The sequence below is a fragment of the Armigeres subalbatus genome, chromosome 1 (assembly GCF_024139115.2).
Source record: "Armigeres subalbatus isolate Guangzhou_Male chromosome 1, GZ_Asu_2, whole genome shotgun sequence".
NCBI lineage: Eukaryota > Metazoa > Arthropoda > Insecta > Diptera > Culicidae > Armigeres > Armigeres subalbatus.
In genome coordinates this window covers 4,506,581-4,526,952 of record NC_085139.1, presented here as the reverse complement: position 1 = coordinate 4,526,952, position 20,372 = coordinate 4,506,581, and the positions used below count along the sequence as shown (strand labels likewise).

Sequence of the window (20,372 nt, the reverse complement as noted above, 5' to 3'; positions counted from 1 at the left end):
CTTCCATACGGGCAAATTGTGTACGCAATAAATTGTTTAAGTATTCTGAGATGACCACAAACGGCCTTTGGGAAATCCGAAACATCCGTAAAAGTGACAAAATTCCAAAAGTTCATCTCAAAGCAAATTTGTTTATGATTATTACTTATTGATTACTTATTGATTATGCAATCAATAGTGAAAGTCTATTGTGACCCGAAATGACCACAAAACGGTCCTCAATAAACCCGAAACATCCATAAAATAGGTTAATCCTAAAAGTTGATCCCAGAGCAGAGTATTTTTGTTAGCATTCATGTACATAGTAACGGTATATTATATGTGGAGTAAATATTGAAAGTCCTCTGTGGCCTACCAAAAGTTAATCACATTCGAATTTTTAGAAAACATTGTAAACGGCTGATTCTCCGGGAAATTTGGGACATCCGCCAAAATTATAAATTCCACAGGTTTATCCCAGAGCTCCATATTTTATTTCGAAAACATCCGTAGCGGCGAAGTGATTGTGCAATCAATAGTTGGGATTTTCTACGACGTCTGCTCCGGGAACTCCACCGAACTTCTACCGGAAGTTCCTCCAGGAATTCTTCCAGAAATTCTCAAGGAAATATGAATCCGGAAGTTCCTCTGTGAATTCTTTTTGGAATTGGCCACTTTCACGGATATTCCGGATCTTCCGGAGTACCATTGCCATACAATACCAAATACTTTTATTATTGATAAACAAGAGATAAACTTTTGGAATTGACCACTTTTACGAATGAACCGAATCTCCCGGAGCACCGTCTCTTAAGCACTTGGAGGTCACAGAAGACTTTCCCTATTGATTTGGTTACGAAAAAATCGCTGTGCTGAAGTTTTGGAATTATCCACTTTTACGGATGTTCCAGATCTTTCTGCGACATTTGTAGACTACAGAAGACTTTTAATATTGATTGCGAACTCGAAACTCGACAATTTGGTGCCAAATTGAGAAGCTCAAATAGTACTTCTTTAGTACAGGTTCCCCAGGGACTAGATAGGTCAATTTGGATGAAACACCCTTGTTATTGGAACCTACAGCTTTCGTTTAGTAACTAAAGATCGAAAATCGGTTGAAATTTGAGTGTTTGTGCTCGTGATGAAATCTTGGGTCCAAATGGACCCCAATGCACTCTCCTCAGGGAATCTTAGTTTCCGAAAGTTAGGAAAAGTCAGAATTTTTCAGATTTTTATCTCGTTGCGTTACAACATTACAGCGGTGTTTTGGGTGTGCTTGGGTCGAAATGGACCCCAATGTACTAGGAAGATTAAGGATGTTTAAATTACTTTTCGATTGTTTCCATATCATTCGGAAGCAACTGCTACTGGGCTCGACGCGCTTGTGCACGGATGCCAGATTTGAAGACATGTCTTCAATTTGAAGACATTTGAATCTCTGTGACGACATTTATTTCGTGAAGATATTTTGAAGACTTTTCAAAATATTTGAAGACTTTTTCACTTTTTTGAAGATTCTTGAAGACAATCAATAAGCCAGCGAATAGAAAATACAATTTTATTATTTACCTATAAATTCAGTGACTTCTATATGCAAATTATGTAAATATTTCAAAAGTTATAATGAAATGTAAAGTGTGTGTCTCGGGCTTAAAATCTTTAAAACATAAAAAATCTAATAGAAAAACATTCACACTAGCCGATTGATAGCTGCAACGCATTTTAGACTTCATACGCACTTAAAAAACTTTCGATAGCAGCATTTGTTTGAATTTTCTTTAGCGGTGGCAGCGTTTTTGATGTGTCTGTAGAAAGGTATTTAGATCATTATATCGGAACGTAATCAACGATCTAATTTACGGCAAAAACGGTTTTAATTAATTCAACCGTTGAGCTACACAGATAGAAAAATCCACTGAAATTTACGCTAAAGATGATGCACATAAATGGAACGCCATTATTAGCTTAATTCTACGCGTGATATAGTCTAAATGTATAGAATATTTGACGTGAATTCTCAATATTGCTTGCAAGTTGTAAACAAACTTGTTAGGAAGAGGTCCATTTCCGCGTAGAATAGTGTAAATTTCCGCATCTCAAATTTTACGCGCTGTTTACTTTTCATTATTTATTTCTGTGGAGAACCAGATTTTGTTTTCTAAATTCCTTCTGAATTCATCTGATCTTTTCGGCATTTCCATGTGACATTCCTCTGAATATCCGTCGGACAAGTTCTAGAATTTTCCGTGGATTTTTAAGAGAATTTTCAATGAAAATTAAAAAGATTTTTTCTTGCAAAATAAGGAGAATTTCTCCGAATTTCCATGGAAAATTTCGACATAAAAATCTTCCTAAAAGAAATTCAGAGAAATTCCACAAAAAAAAATCGGTGGAATTTTAATAAAAGACTCAGCACAGAGAACAGACGTTCATCTTCATTCGCGTGCTTGTGTAGAAGTTTGTACTGGTTATTTTGAAGTATGTCGTTATGCCCCCGCGGTGCTAGTGTTCCGATAAATATGGTTAAAATTTGTCGTGTTTCACTTTTTAGTTCTAGTGTTCATTCCGAATTGCTCCTAGGCTCGCTCCTAGGTGGCAGCACTACATTGTTTATGTAGTATATGCCAACGCCATCACTTAGTGAGATTGAGTTTTTATGTCGGGCAGCCTGCGTTGGCGGCGCTGAGGTACGGTTTAAATCTTTACACACGTTTTTTACAAAATTTTGTTCGAGCATCCATGTCTGTTCTCTGTGGACTCAGTAGACAATTCATAAGAAACTTGTTACACTCTCTCGTTAAATTCTTCCTCAAATTGCTTGGCAATTCTTCTAGAAATATCTTTGGACATTCTTCCAGTATTTTCTCTGAGAATTCCTCTATGAATTTCTCCAAAAAAAATCGTTTTTCTATTCTTTCTGGAATTCCTTCTGTAGTTCCTCCAGGAATTTATCCGAAAGTTTCAGGGATTTCTCTGAGAAATCCCCAGGAATTCCTTTATAGTTTCCTCTAGGAGCTCCTCCGTAAGATTGTCCAGAAATTCCTGCGAAAGTACATCCAAGAATTTCTTCGAAAAATCCTCCAGAACTCCTCCGGTATTCTAGAAATTCTTCCGACCTCAGGAATTCCTGCGGATCCCTCCAAGGATTCCCTTGGGAAGTTTCTCCAGGAATTCCTTTGGAAGATTCTCCAAGAATGTTGCCGAAAGATTATCCAAGAATGACTCCTTAAGTATGTTATGGAATTTATCTGGTATTTTCTCCAGAATTGTTTTCGGAAACTTATACAGTAATACCTCAAGAAACTTCTTCAAAGATTCATCCAGAACTACCTCCAAGAATTCTTCCGGAAGTTTCTTCAGGAATACCACCGGAAATTCTTTCAGTAATATCCTTCAGAAATTCATCAGGAAAATCCTTCAGGAATTTCTCCAAAAATCCCTCCGGAATTTTTCAGTGATGGACTCTAACTATTAAGAAAAGCACTCTAATAAAGTCCAAAAAAACTCCTCATCCTGAACTTTCTACAGGAACTCCTTTTCAAATCCTCCAATTTCTCCGGAAGTTGCTACAGTAAGTCCTCTGGATGTTACAACAGGAATTCATCGGGAAATTTCTTCATTGAGCACCATCAAGAAGAAATTAGTAAAAGTAGAAAGAAGCTCCATCAGGAATTTATCCGGAAATCGCTCCACAATTTTATCCGGAAGTTAATTCAGAAAATTCTCTGGATGTTTCTTCAAGTATTTCACAATAAGTTTTGAATCTCTATAGGATATTATATAAAAATAAATTTCGAAGTATCCCACGTGGAAATTCAGTTAAAAAATCCGGTGGAATTTTAACCAAATACTCAGTACAAAATTTAGGGGAAACTCGTTATACACATATACATAAACAAGGAGATTATTAAATTAACAAACCAATTGGATTTGGAAGTTTGTTATTATTATTATCGTCATTATTAAAGAGGTTTTTAGCCCTTGGCTGGCTCACCTCTCGCCCGAAGTTTCTTGCTGATAATAATCATAATTTTAATATTGAAGACATTTTAAGACATTTTTAAACGACTGTGAAGGCATTTGAAAATACAATCTGGCATCCCTGCGCTTGTGTCCAGTTGGTAAGGGCATAGCGTCCTGCCTACACTGGGGCGTTTTGACCAGTGAAATATATTTTCGAAAAACGTTACGTTTTTGCCTTTCTCGTACAATGAAGTTGTACCGAAAGGCTATCATTTCACTCCGAAAACGAACTTTTTATAGAAGTCTCTTAGACCCATAGTGTTATATACCAATCGACTCAGCTCGACAAACTGAGCACATGTCTGTCTGTTCGTGTGTATGTTTGTGCACAAAAGCTATAAAAAACATTAGACAACTTTTCTTATAGTAATCCTTAACCGATTTTCTCGCAACAAGTTTCATTCGACAGGGGACAAAGCCTTGTTGATCACCATTGATCGGCCATTGCGTTTAAAAGTTATTAAGAAAATGGTACATTGGACCATATAAACTTATATAAGGTTGGTGTCTTCACTAAATGCGAGAAAGGCACCACCAACGCTAGGTGGATTAATCTGGATTTTTATCATATTAACCGCTGAGAAAAGTTAATTTGTTGTCCAACTGAGTGTTCCAGCGTCGCTCCAGAATGTTGAGCAAACAAACATCGAAAGTTACATCAAATTGTATTTTGCTATCATTTTCATTATGTAATTAAAAAATACTTCCACATTCACATAGTATGATGGTTTTATAAATATTTAAAGCTACCTACTGATTTTTACCCTTAGTTAGTTATAGTTTTCTTGAAATCAAACAGGGGTGTTTTTCCCATAAACACAGCAGAGACCAAGACGAATCGATCGGTAAGAAAATCTTACAACCTGGTAAACCCGTTCGTGAGTTCGTGCCTCAAAGGAAATACAAACTCATTTATACATAGAGAGATTGATCTGTTTATTTAACCAACGATTTGAGCATCGAACTGCAGACAACCAACCACGGTGCCATCATCGGCCAGCAGACCGACCTCTACCACGACGGTAACACCAGTCAAGCTCAGAGGTTGGCCTTCGTGGTTCAGAGTGTAGTCGAACACCTGTCCGGCCGAGACCGGGCAAGTACCTGGCGCCGTTCCGACAGCGCAAGCATCCTCCAGACCATCGGGCATTGGGAACGGAATCTGCAGACCGGCCAATCGGATCACAATGTAGGATTCTAGTCCGTTGGTGGCGACTGGGCTAGTGATTCCCTGGGCGAAGGCTTGGATGGGGGCTCCATTCTGGATCGGGCAGGGCGAGGTCGTGCATCCGTTGATGTCCACCGTTTGGGGCATACCAGCGCCATTGGCACCTGCGAACAGATCGAAATTAGGGGGTGGGGGACGTTAAAGACCCGTAAGGAAGTTATCTCAAAACCACTTACACTGCCGAACGGGGGTCTGAGCCAGAATGGCTGGGACCAGGGCGGCGATCAGGAGGTACTTGAACATTTTGGTTGAGTTGTGCTGCTGTTATCGAAACTGGCGCAAGAATACGGTTCAATGAGTAACCGCCTTTTCTTTTATACAAAGCCGATGGGGCTGCCAATCAAATATCGGTGAAAAATAGACGTGTGGTAAGACAAGTTCGATAAGATAACCGAGCTGCTTATTCAAGCGTTGACAAGTACACAAGTAAGAAGCATAAAGATTTGAAGATATTCGAAGCTGGTGGTCGTCATAAAATAAAAACAATAATAAAAACATCGATTGAACTTTCATCGACAGAACTGGAAATTTTCATCATAAACGGTCAAATACGTAACAGATATTGAGAAAGATAGACAAAAAAGTACTAGGAGATTGACCGGTTAGAACTGAATTTAAACCAAGGTCAAGAAGCACCAATGTAATGTTTATGCATGACTATCAAACCGACATGAAAAATGTTACATGATTTGACGAACGATGAAACCATTTTTGATTATTGTTTTGTTTACTTGAGTTTAATTTATCACTAGCCTGTTCGATGCCTGTGGTTTTCGTTCTATGTCGTGTGTGCAAAACGTCAACTTAATGCTTCGTGGGTGGCCCTCGTGCGTTGGGTCACCACTGTACTATCTCTGCATGCGTAGTAGACTATTTTCAGGTTCATTTTTATCTTTTATGTTCGATTTACACTTTGTTATGAAAATACATCCACTGTTTGTCCCACAATATTATCCTTTCAATTTGATTTAACTGCTTTCTAAACTTTTTTTTTTTTTTTTTTTTTTTTTTTTTTTTTCCAATTTCGTTTATTTGGTAGGCTCAGGCGTGTATAACACTTTACGGAGCCATTGTTCTTTGTGATATATACAATCAATATCATTTTATTATACGGTTAGTAAGAGGGGGGTAGAAGCCAGCGTACTCGTGGTGACTCGAGGTTAGTTAACAATGTTTAAGGATGGACGGGGCTTAGGATTTGGGATCAGGAAATTTCAGTTTCTCATCCGGGCATTTGGCGTCAGTGACGATGTGGCGTGTCGTCGTACTCGAGGAATGGTTCGACTGGGAGCATCTTCCGGATGGCAAGAGCTATGGGGCTCTACGGAACAAAAAGGCAGAGACAGAACAAAAAAAAAACTTTAAAGAAAAAAAAAACAAAATGTTAGATTTTGATGTCAGAAGCACAAAGAAAACTATAAATGGCCTGCATATAGACAACATCACGATCTCCCAAAACACCTCGAACTTCCCTGAAGGGTTGTTTACCTCGGGCCACAAGGGTATCCAATAATTGCTCTCTGGAGGCGTCATTTTCCGAGCAGGACCAAACTACGTGATCGATGTCATCATAACCGGCTCCGCACCTACATAAGTTGCTATCGACAAGGTTTATTCTGTACAGATGTGCGTTTAGTGAATAGTGATTAGACATAAGTCTCGACATCACGCGAATGAAGCCTTGACTTAAGTCCTCACCTCTGAACCACGCTCGCCCAGAAACTTTTGGAACTATGGAAAATAGCCACCGTCCAAGTTCGTTGTGTGTCCAATTTCTTTGCCAACTTTGAAGAGTACTCTGACGGACTAATGGGAAAAACTCGTTGCTCGAGTATTGTCTATCATAAACTTCACCTTCCTGTGCGCCCACCTTTGCCAGCGAGTCTGCCTTCTCATTGCCGTAGATTGAGCAGTGAGAAGGGACCCAAGCAAAGGTAATCTTGAATGATCTTTCGACCAAAACACGCATCTGCTCTCTTATGTTTGTAAGAAAGTAAGATGCGTGCTTAACAGGTTTCATCGACCGGAGTGCCTCGATAGAACTAAGACTATCCGAGAAGATGAAATAATGGTCTACGGGCTGATTGGAAATTATCCCCAAAGCGAAGTTAATTGCTGCCAGCTCAGCAACATAAACCGAACACGGTTCCTGAAGTTTTCGGAAGGTGGTTGAAGTTACATTGAAAACACCGAAGCCAGTGGATCCGTTGATGCGAGAACCATCAGTGAAATATCTGTTGTTGCAATTGACATGTTCATATTTTTCAGAAAAAGTGAGGGAATAGATATTTGTCGAAGATGATCTGGTATTCCTTGAATAGCATGTTTCATGGACAGATCGTATACAATTGAGGAACTGTCGTTGGTGAAGTGAACTCGAGGTGGATTATAACACGGAAGACAAAGATCTGAAGAAATGTAGTTGAGATAGACTCTAAGGAATCTTGAACGACAAGTTAGTTCAAGCATATTATCGAAGTTATCTAGAACAAGTGTGTTACTTGTTCCACATTTGATGAGTATTCTAAGTGAGAGCTCCCAGTAACGGTGCTTTAAAGGAGTGACTCCAGCAAGCACCTCCAGGCTCATGTTATGCGTTGAATGCATGCAGCCAAGGGCAATACGCAAACAACGATACTGAATTCGTTCCAATTTGATCAGGTGGCAATCAGCTGCTGAGAGGAAGCAGAAGGAGCCATACTCTAAAACAGAGAGAATAGTCGTTCTATAGAGTTTGATGAGGTCTTCCGGGTGAGCACCCACCATGTTCCGGAGATAGAACGTAGAAAATTGATCCTTTTCCGACATTTTTGTATCAAATACTCAATGTGGAGTTTCCAGGTACATTTGGAATCAAACACGACCCCAAGGTATTTTGAAGATAAAGATTGGTTGATGTCATCATTCAACAGCTTGAGTTTCAGTTGAGCAGGATACCGCTTCTTAGTAAACACAACCAACTGAGTTTTTTGCGGTGAAAACTCGATCCCTAAATGTCTGGCCCAAACAGTCAGATTATCCAGGGTACTTTGCAATGGTCCTTGCAAGACAGCTGCACATGGACCTCTTAGAGAGACCACGGCATCATCTGCAAGTTGTCTGAGCGTGCATTGTCCTTCCAAACAATTGTCAATATCTTTAACATAGAAATTATAAAGCAAGGGACTTAAACATGATCCTTGGGGAAGGCCCATGTAGCTATTTCTGGAAGTTGTCAGAGTGCCGAGTGTGAAGTTCATTTGTTTTTCTGACAACAAATTATACAAGAAATTGTTCAAAATAACGGGTAATCCACTACTGTGCAGATTGTCTGACAGTACTTCTATGGAAACTGAATCAAAAGCGCCCTTAATATCCAAGAATACTGAAGCCAATTGCTCCTTGTGCGCAAAGGCCAGCTGAATATCTGAAGAGAGCAACGCTAGACAATCGTTTGTTCCTTTCCCTTTTCGAAATCCAAACTGAGTATTTGAGAGTAATGCATTTTGTTCGACCCAATGGTTGACTCTTGAAAGGATCATTTTCTCTAATAACTTTCTCATGCATGATAGCATGGCAATCGGTCGGTATGAATTGTGATTAGACGCTGGTTTCCCAGGCTTTTGAATAGCTATTACTTTGACCTGTCGCCATTCAGGTGGCACAATGTTGTACTCCATGAAACAGTTGTACAGGTCAAGTAATCGTCTTTTTGTGATATCTGGGAGGTTTTTAAGAAGATTGAATTTGATGTTATCGCATCCCGGAGCAGAGTTATTCGATGAAAGAAGAGACATAGAAAGTTCCAGCATTGTGAATGGTCCACCCAAAGAACCGGGATCAGTGACTGATTCTCGAAATAGCGGTTCTGCTGGTACGGAATCTGGGCAGACCTTCTTTGCGAAGTTGAATATCCATCGATTGGAGTATTCTTCACTCGCATTGGTGGAAATGCGGTTCCGCATGTTGCGAGCCGTTTTCCAAAGTGTTGTCATTGAGGTTTCTCGTGATAGTCCCTCGGCACAACGTCGCCCGTAGCCACGTTTTTTGCCTTGAGAAGATTTTTGAGTTTTCTTTCGAGCCTCAAATACTCTTCAAAGCTCGGACCTTCCGTGTTTACGGAAGGCCTTGAAGGCATCAGATTTCTCAGAATACAACTTAGTACATTCATCATCCCATCCAGGAGTGGCTGGTCTTCTGATGACAGATGTACTTGGAACGCGTCGTTTCTGAGCTTCTAGTGCGCTTTTTGAATCAACTCAGTAAGGAATCGATATTCATCCAAAGGTGGAAGAGTATCAGTTGATTCAATACCAATTTTTACCGCCGATGCAAATTTTGCCAGTCAATGTTCTTCGTGAGATCGAAAGGAACATTAACTGGATCAGATTGTTGATAGCCACCCTTAATTGTGGTGACTATCGGCATATGGTCACTACCATGGGGATCTTGAATTACCTTCCACGTGCAATCTAATGATAGTGAATTTGAACATAAAGACAGATCAATACGGCTTTGTTGACCATTTGGTCCTATACGAGTTACTTCACCAGTGTTCAAAATATTCAAATTGAAATCGTCACACAAATCATAGAAAATAGGCGCTCTATAATCGTCATACGTTTCGTCCCATCCAATACCATGTGCGTTCATATCACCCAATATCAATACTGGAGATGATAGGAGGGAGACTGCGCTCCAAAAATGTCGACGATTAATAGAGGCATTTGGAGGAATGTACACTGAAGCTATGCAAAGATCTTTATTCTTTACATTTATTTGGCAAGCGACGATCTCTAGGCCATTAACAGTCGGAATGGGAATTTTGTAGAAGGAGTAGCATTTTTTGATCCCCAAAAGAACGCCACCATAATGATCATCCCGATCTTGGCGAATAATATTAAAATCGTGGAAGTTGATTTCATCTTCAGAAGAAAGCCATGTTTCACAGAGTGCAAATATATCGCAATCGGAATTGCGAATCAAAAACTTGAACACGTCTAATTTATTTTTCAGACTATGACAGTTCCACTGCAGCACAGTGATTGTATCTTGGGTATAGGCCGTATTATCCATCGAAAGATACAATTCCTGCAAGAAGAGCCATGAAACAGTCAATTGCTTCAGATAACTTTCCACTGTTGGTATGAAAAGGTCAATGATAGGCCTCAATGAATTCGGAATATTGAATAAATTCAAAAACGGTCCACAAGGTCCTTAAAGGAGATCAATCTTCGCTTGGACGGAATACTTTTTACTAGAAGTGCGAATTACTTTTTTCTTTCGTTGATTCTCTAGCCGGATGTTTCTTCGAAACATCGGATTTTGGCAATGGCGAATGCCTTACTGCAACTAGGATCAAAAGAAGCAGTAGGGACAGGTTGCTTCGGGATTTTAAATGAACCCCATTACCTTCAGATTTTGCCAAGCTTTTATGGATGATTTTTGTTCTCTTGCGGCGCGATCCCGGGAAGACGGTTGCTTCCTCTTTTCGGGCACGTGTACCTCCGCAGGATCATCCATATCGGCAGCGTCAGAGTCCAATTCATCAATGGATATGGAATCATAATAATCACTTACACGAACGGTGGCTGAAATAGCAGTCGATGCAGTGGCTGTGGCGGATGTGTCTTGCGACTTAACCATTTCCGCATACGACTGCTTGGAGCGCTGTACCAACGAGCGCTTCACTTTTTGGGTGCGCTTTTGTACACCGGGCATTCCTGCAAACCATGGGGAGGATTCAAACCACAATAAGCACATTTTGTTGCCTGTTGCTGGCAGGACTCCTCCCTATGCCTTTCAGAACATTTGCCACAACGTGGTTTGTTGTCACAAAACTCGGCAGTGTGACCAAGTTGTTTGCAATTGGTACAATTAAATACCCTTGGCACAAAAGACGCACCGGAAATAGCATGTTTTCAATATCAACATATTTTGGGAGCATCGAACCGGCGAACGTCACCCGAAGCGAACCTGACTTGGAATATACCTTCTTTCCATCTACCGTGGCTGCTGAATGCAATTCCTTGCAGTCCAGAATATCCACGGTAGACTCCATTGCATTCTTTAGGCGGCCTTTTCCCGCAAGTACATCCTTGCAAGTCAGGCTCGCTGCGTTGATCACACCTTCAATTTCGACCTCTCGCGAGGGGACATAAACCATATATTCAACATTGTACGCCCTGTCGCCAGCAATTTCATTCGCCACCTGGTATGTAGGTGCGGTGATGCGCAGTTTGTTCCTGTTGATCTGGCTAAAATCAAGCTTCGGAAAACGACGCGTCAAATCTCGTTTAATGCCGAGAAAATCTAGGCTTTTTACTTTCTGCCGAAAGTAAACAACCCAAGGCCCAGGCGAAGCCGCATGGTACAATCGAGTGCGCCCTCCATCTTTAGCAGGCACATTGCCTTCTCCAGTCTCCTCCTCCATTCTCACCCCGCAAGGTGGAAGGATAATTTTGCTTATACTAACTTAGAACTAATAGCAAATTAGAAAAAAAACTTAAAAAAACTAATTCGATTAATTCTAAGCAGTCCCACTCTGTATCAAACAGAAGGGAGAACAATAAAAAGTTTTGCCACTTATCTGCCCCTGCTGCTGTAGGTAGCAGCAGTAACAATAGCCTGCTTCACTGGCGTCGCCAGAAGCAGCTACTTCACTCGCCGACAGCGATCGCCTTGGATCCGTAGGTAGGAGCACCACACAATAGCCTTTTCACTACCGAACACAATCCGCGATGAGACACAGCACACACGTCTGGCTCGTTCGAACTATCGGCACGGAATGAGCTTTCTAAACTTAATTTTAGTTTCTCCAACTCTGCTTAGGCGTTGAACCAGGTTGAGGCGTGCGGAAAAGCACCACTTAAGATTTTAGCTATTCATATATTTATGATCCTCCACTGTTCCGATTTCCTGTCTGTAAAGGACTACAGGTCTGATAAGCACTTTGTAGATGGGTGACTTTGTACAACAGCGAACGATTCGCAGAACTTCACCAATATCGATCCTATTCGCTAGCTCGCACTAGAATGTCTGGATCAAGCTCGTAGAGTTATCATTTTGAATGAAACAATTTTTACACAAAAGATCTTTTCCAGTCGTCAGTGTTCCCCCCTCCCCTTTGTGAACAATTGATCAGTGCGAATTTCCGCTGCACAATGATACGCAACTCCGAAATAATAATCACTATGCGTTATCAGCTCGGTCTAGACATTGGGACTGAATCGTCGTCAACCGGTTAGGTTTACGGAAGCTATTTGCATAGTAGATACTAACTGAGTCATCGATTACAAATGCGACAGACAGGGCTATCAATTATAAACCGGGGATTTTAATTTGGACATCCCACTTAATTAGATAATGTACAGAATACACATGGGGTGTTGAATCTGATTGTTTTGCTCATAGTTTAAATGGTATAATGAAAAAACCCAAATTAATCATTTGAATGCATTGCAGCAGTTTCTGATTTTTTAATAACCCTGGAACGCAATGGCCGATGGAGCCAATTTTTAATAGGATACAACTAGGCAGCAATCCGTGTCGATTGAAACTTGATACGTGTAAATCCGATAAGTGTGTCTCACATTTTTGTACACATATACACACATTCAGTCATCAGCTTTGAGTCGATTGGTATATAATACTGTGGGTCTCCGAGCATTCTATCAAAAGTTCGGTTTTGGAGTGATTCTACATCCTTCACAGTGCTTCACGTATACTTTGTACCTATACTTTGCCAAGGGTCCGACCTGGATTTTTTGTAAAATCGAAATAAAAAAATATTCAGAAATTGGTGCAATGCATTCAAATGAAAGCATATAGATATAGATTGATGAAAAAGTAAAATCTATCCCCCTAAAAGGCTAATTTAACCTCTCTCATGTGTTTTTCTCATTTTAATTACGCGCGAGAAAGGCACCACCAAGATAACCGATTTGTGGCTTTGTTGTATAATCACCTGCAGGGTGGCGAAATATAGTGCTACTACCCTTAATGATGAAAAATACAGTGAAGGGGATGACATAATTCGCCTAAATTGAGGGAAACGTGCCCCCTGAGCCGACATTCTGATACTACTAAATGATCGAACGCAGATTACTAAATGATCGATAACATCCTTGACTGGAACACTCCAATAGAAACGCATGAAGGAATCATAAGAGAAATATTTGCAGGAACTCCAGAATAAATTTCCGAAATAACTATAAAAGGGATTTCAGAAGGAACCCCAGGATGAATTCTTGGAGGAACTCCAGGAGGAATTCCTGGAGGAACTCAGTGAAATTTCAGAAGAAACTTCGCGATGAATTTCTGGAGGAACAATGCCTAGAGAAACTCTAAAAGGAATTCCTGGAGAAACTCCAGCATGTATTTCTGGAAAAACTCCAGGATAAACTTCAGGAAGAATTTTTGTAGATGAAAGATGAGTCAGCCCTTCTTCAAAGAAGCCATCCCTCGGAAAGCTCAAAAAGTATTGCAAATCTAGTTATTAGTCGGTTGGATTTCACTGTTGGAAGGAGATTCTCTCTATCCCGCGGGTTTCGCGTTAGTGTCTCTGCTGACGGACTATCTATTTTTGGCCCTTCATATAGCAGTGCATTGATAGCAGAATGATCATTGAATTACACTGTACTATTGAGTGGAACCGTATGCAGAGCAGGACTCAAGCCAGGATGGTGGATAACTACATACATACATACATGAAAGATGAGTCAGCATAGGGCTGAACATCTCTATAACATATAAGGAAATTTTTGGAGGTGCTTCGGTAGAATCTTCAGGGCTAATTCTAGGTGAAATTTTTGGAGAATATCCAGAAGAAAATCCTGGGGAGGAACCCCAAGAGAAACATTTGGAGGAACTACAGGAGAAATTTATCGAGTAATTCCTGGAGAAACTTCATGAGGAATTCCTGACGAAAAAAATCCCAGAGGAGTTCAGGTCTAGTCCCTGGAGGAAGTCCTGTGGAAGTTTCAGGAGGAACTTCTGGTGGAATTTCTTGAGAGATTTCTGGCCTAATTCCAAGAGAAATTCTTGGAAGAACTTTAGGACGATTACCCGGAGCAATTACAAGAGGAACATCTTTAGGATAAACTCCTGGATCAACTGACGCTATCATGGCTCCTGGAACCTGATTGGTTATCCTCAGTATTTGAAAATTGCTTTAGATTTTTCAACGTAATAGACTAATATTTTTAAATATTTATAAGATTACTGATTCTGTAACTAACAATATGATGACCACTTTTATATTACTGTTCCATAATATCAAACACCATAAAAGTTTGTTTTATACTTTTTGGCGGATGTTTGCTATTATTTTGTTTATTTTTCAATAATTGTTCTGTTCAGCTAAAAGAGAAATCATAGAGTAATTCACGCGAAAATGTGCGATATTCAAACCATCGCATCGCCTCTCTTCATCACGATCTTCACATTGAACTTCGAAAATTGACATACCGGGGTAACTTTTCCGAATTTCTCCAATATTCTTTAAAATCACAAAATTTTTTTTTTTTTTTTTTTTTTTTTTTTTTTAACTAATTTTATTTGCTAATTATCTAATACATGCATTCATCTCTTAGACTAGGTGTTCCGTGTTTTCTTAACACTATCATCCTTATTTGCTATGTTACGCTTTTAGTTATTATTAATACATTTCAATTGCCTCTGGCAGTTAGAATTTTTTCCTCTGGTTGAATTGAACCATGTAGGAATTACAATGTTTTCAACTTAAACTAAACTTAACCTATTTTATACTAAGGGTACAAGGAGTTAATCGTTGCAATAGAAGACTGCAACGATTTTTGTCTAAAATTGGAAATTATTTTGTTGGACATTTGTTGCAATTTCTCAATATTAGAAATTCTATGAAGTTCATTGGTACTATACCACGAAGGCAACTTCAGAATCATTTTCAAAATTTTATTTTGAATCCTCTGGAGTGCCTTCTTTCTGTTATTGCAGCAACTAGTCCATATTGGCACAGCATACAACATGGCAGGTCTAAAAATTTGTTGGTAAATCAAAAGTTTGTTCTTAAGACAAAGTTTTGATTTTCTGTTTATAAGTGGATATAGACACTTAATATATTTGTTACATTTGGCTTGAAGGCCTTCAATGTGATTTTTAAAAGTTAATTTTTGATCTAGCAGAAGTCCTAAATATTTAGCTTCGCTAGACCAATTAATTGGAACCCCATTCATAGTAACAATATGTCTGCTAGAAGGTTTCAAATAAGAAGCTCTCGGCTTATGTGGGAAAATTATAAGCTGAGTTTTGGAAGAATTCAAGGAAATTTTCCATTTTTGCAAGTAAGTGGAGAAAATATCCAAACTTTTTTGCAATCTACTACAAATGACACGAAGGCTACGCCCTTTGGCTGAGAGACCTGTGTCATCTGCAAACAAAGATTTTTGACACCCTGGTGGTAAATCAGGTAAGTCAGAAGTAAAAATGTTATACAAAATGGGCCCCAGTATGCTGCCTTTGGGAACACCAGCTCTTACAGGTAATCTATCAGATTTAGAATTCTGATAGTTTACCTGCAGTGAGCGATCTGATAAATAATTTTGGATCAGTTTTATAATGTACAGAGGAAAATTAAAATTCAACAATTTTACAATCAAACCTTCATGCCAAACACTGTCAAATGCTTTCTCTATATCAAGAAGAGCAACTCCAGTCGAATATCCTTCAGATTTGTTGAGCCGAATTAAGTTCGTAACTCTTAATAACTGATGAGTGGTTGAATTCCCATGGCGAAAACCAAATTGCTCATCAGCAAAAATAGAATTGTCATTAATATGAACCATCATTCTATTTAAAATAATCTTTTCAAACAGTTTGCTTATTGAAGAAAGCAAACTGATTAGGCGATAACTAGAAGCCTCAGCTGGATTTTGTCCGGCTTCAAAATTGGAACAACTTTGGCGTTTTTCCATTTATCTGGGAAGTATGCCAATTGAAAACATTTGTTAAATAAATTAACCAAAAAGGATAAAGAGCTCTCAGGAAGTTTTTTGATAAGTATGTAGAAAATACCATCATCACCCGGGGCTTTCATATTTTTAAATTTTCTAGTAATAGATCTCACTTCACCCAAATTAGTTCCCAACGAAGGGTCAAAACCATTATCTTGGTTGAGAATGTCTTCGAAGCTTCGTGTAACCTGATCCTCACTGGACTCATTGGACTAGTGAGACCTAGACTAAAATTATGGGCACTCTCGAACTGCTGAGCAAGTTTTTGAGCCTTTTCGCCATTTGTTAATAACATTTTATTTCTTTCTTTAAGCGCTGGAATTGGCTTTTGAGGTTTTTTAAGAATTTTGTTAATTTCCAAAAGGGTTTCGAACTGGGATCCAACTTCGAGACATTATTCTCAAAGTTGGTATTTCTCAGAATAGCGAAACGTTTTTTAATTTCATTTTGCAAATCTCGCCAAATAACTTTCAACGCGGGATCGCGAGTTCTTTGGTATTGCCTTCTTCTCACATTTTAAGACGGATCAGTAGCTGAAGATCGTCGTCAATAATAATGGAGTTGAATTTAACTTCACATTTCGGAATTGCAATGCCTCTGGCTTCGACAATTAAATTTGTCAAAGATACGAGAGCATTATCAATATCACTTTTGGTATCGAGAGGAATATCAACATCAAAATTCCTATCGATATACGTTTTATATAAATCCCAATCAGCCCTATGATAATTGAAAGTAGAGCTGATTGGATTATAAATGGCTTCTTGTGAGATTTCAAATGTCACAGGAAGATGATCAGAGTCAAAGTCAGCATGAGTTACCAATTGGCCACACAGCTGATTTGAATCCGTTAAAACCAAATCAATTGTAGAAGGATTTCGACTGGAAGAAAAACAAGTAGGGCCATTGGGATATTGAATAGTATAATATCCCGCAGAACAATCTTCAAATAAAATTTTGCCGTTGGAATTGCTTTGAGCATTATTCCATGAACGGTGTTTGGCATTGAAGTCACCAATTACGAAGAATTTTGATTTGTTTCGAGTCAGAATTTGAAGATCAGCTTTCAACAAATTCTTTTGCTGCCCATTGCATTGAAAAGGCAAATAGGCTGCAATAAAGGAAAATTGTCCAAAATTTGTTTCAACAGAAACTCCAAAGGTTTCAAAAACTTTGGTTTCAAACGAAGAAAATAATTTATGTTTGATACGTCTATTGATGACAATGGCGACCCCACCACAGGCGCTGTCAAGACGATCATTTCTGTAGATAAAATAGTTTGGATCTCTTTTAATGGAGAGTCCTGGTTTTAAATACGTTTCAGTTATAATGGCAATATGCACATTATGAACTGAAAGGAAGTTGAATAATTCATCTTCCTTACCCTTTAGAGAGCGGGCATTCCAATTTAGAACTTTCACACAATTATTTGGATCCATTGAAACGGAGTCCGATAACAATTTTTTGTGTGTACTTTATACCAACCTGAACAGCTTCAGGAATGGTATTTGCTTTGAACATTGCATCAATCATGTGATGCAATTGTTCAGTTAAAAAATCAAAATCGGAAGTAGTCATGCTACCTGAATCGGCAACATGACCGTTATTTTCCGTTGGGACATGGGTATAAACCTCATTTTGAGAAGAGAAATTTGGTCTACCAGCAGCGATGTTTGCATACGTAGGTACATTGGAAAAATTTGAATTTACTGAAGTGCTTGCTACCCGTTGACGAGCGGCAAAATTTGTTTGTGAATTGTGGTGGGTATGAATTGCTCGACCGGTAACCGGTTTAGAAATTTGAGCGTTTGAAAAATTTCTACCCGTCGAATCTGGGATCCGATTGGAATTTCCCGTCATCAATTTTGCACGGGAATTCAAAACTTTTTTGCGTGAAGGGCATTCCCAGAAATTGGATTTATGATTGCCCCCACAGTTTGCGCACTTAAATGTACTTGAATCTTCTCTCACAGGACATGCGTCCTTGGCGTGAGAGGTTCCACCACAAATCATGCATTTAGCATCCATGTGACAATGTTTGGTTCCGTGACCCCACTTTTGGCACTTACGGCACTGGGTAGGGTTTTGAATTTCCCCCAGGCCTGCGGAAATGTTCCCATGTAACACGGACATGGGACATAATACAGGCCTTTTCTAAACTTTTCATATTATTTAGTTCACTTTTTTTAAAATGAACTAAATAAAATTCTTGAGAAATGCCCCTCTGGGAAGTACCAGAATGGGATTTCTTTTTCATCTTAATTACTTGGACTGGTGAAAATCCAAGTAATTGAGAAATTTCAATTTTAATCTCATCCAGTGATTTGTCATCACTGGGGAGACCTTTCAAGACGACTTTGAACAATCGCTCAGTTTTGTCGTCGTATGTGAAGAATTTATGGCGCTTCTCAGTTAAATACTGAAGAAGACGTTTGCGATCGTCAAAGGATCCCGGCAAAACGCGGCAGTCACCCTTCCTAGCAATCTGAAATGAAACCTTGATCCCCTGAAGGTTACTCAAAATCTCATTCCGGAAGCCAGAAAACTCGGCAACAGATACCACAATTGGCGGAATCTCTTTGCTTTTCGCATGAATCGAATCACCTGGGCTAGAGGTAGATTCGATTTGCTCAATTTCATCATTAATCAAATCGAACTGATTGCTCAGTTCGATTGGAGAAGAATTATTTCCGATATTAGAGTTAGAAGGAATATCTGAATTCTCCAGCTTCCTTCTATTTTTTCCGCGCTTTGGCAGGACGGTCTTGAAACCTTGTTTCTTTGAAGGAAGTGGAGAATTCAGAGACTCCCCCTTCCTCTTGTTTTTGTTAATACTCATTGCTGAGCGTGGAGACGTGACCTTCTAAGAGGTTTTTTCCCAGAACGGTGTCCCTGCAGGATTACCACCGCTTGTCGGAATTTTACTTCCGCAAACGGGTCCAACGTAAAACGAAGGCACGGGTCCTTGCAAAGATCGTAACGGGATCAGTGGGTACAAATAGCGCTAAGAAGCACCGTTGAAATTAAAATAGCTTCGGGTAGTATTAAAAACTTCCTTCCGCAAAGAGAGAAAGAACCGCACAGCACGAAAGCACGATGCGGTCTGAAAATCACAAAATAATCATTAGATTTGCATGACTATAATGTATGATACTCATCCAAAAATTTCTTCTACTCCATATCATGTTGCATACATGCAGTGTGGTACGACTGGAATGCCACATGCTGGATGACCACAAAAAGACAAAAAGACTTATGCAATGGATTTGCCTTCAGTAGCCGATTTTTGATATATAACCACAGATTCTTCTGTTTAAAAAAATGGATGAGATGTGGATGGTCAAACCTTGGTACTTTACGGTTCGGTATTTTTATTACAAATCATGCGTTGGCATTTACGGTTAGTTTCGCTGTGTGTTTGGCGAGATATAAATATGTGGGAATTGTTTAGAACCAGTGTTACAGTACTAGTTTTCAGAATTTTCCCTCCTGATAGGCAGCTGGGGAAATTGTAACTAATTAGCCGTCTTTGCAGTCCTGCGCGGTGTGTGATACGAAATTTAAAAAAAATATAATAATTTAGATCGCTACCCCATATCAAACTCACACAATTCTATAAGCCGGCTTTTTATTTGGCAGTTTTTTTTTTGTTTCCGCATGGTGTGTCGGTGCCCATTCCGTCTTTGCCACGCTCCTGACCCCACGTGCCAGCTTCAAAGGGCTCCTAAAAGCCGTCATCTTACCGCACTCCAGAAGACAGGTAAGTGCCGTAAATGAGTTGTGTGAGGGTTTTCAAGTTTCATTCGATATTTTCCCTGAAGTTTCGTTGCATGGCTTGTTACTCCAAGTCGAACTACTTGGGAATCTCCGTCCATTACTGTCCTGAAGTGTGTCGGGATTTTCGGTTGGCAAGAACTTGACATGTGATGATATTGGTCGTCCACGTGCTATCAGTAGAACCACATTTCCAAGTCCATATTTGGCCAGCTGGTGTACCTGGAAAATATTTGGTATCTACAGTAGAACCAAAACAGATTAACTAAAATTCCCCTGAGCTTTCATAACACTGAAAACAAGTGTTCCTCCACGGAGATGGTTCATTGGCACACATAACTATTAAAAAGCCTCGCCAGGCCAGGCTACAAAACCTTATGTTGATTTTGATCTAATAT

At 39.5% G+C, this 20,372-nt stretch overlaps 1 protein-coding gene across 1 annotated transcript; it reads right to left on the bottom strand.

The window, feature by feature from the left end:
- Positions 1–4,913: 4,913 nt before the first annotated feature.
- On the bottom strand, positions 4,914–5,662 carry LOC134208012 (NPC intracellular cholesterol transporter 2-like). Its single transcript, XM_062684114.1, has 2 exons — positions 5,407–5,662; positions 4,914–5,334 (listed from the first exon to the last, which is right to left on the bottom strand). Exons 1-2 carry the CDS (start codon positions 5,471–5,473, stop codon positions 4,943–4,945), a joined length of 459 nt encoding a protein of 152 aa, XP_062540098.1. The 5' UTR covers positions 5,474–5,662; the 3' UTR covers positions 4,914–4,942.
- Between the last annotated feature and the right edge of the window lie 14,710 nt (positions 5,663–20,372).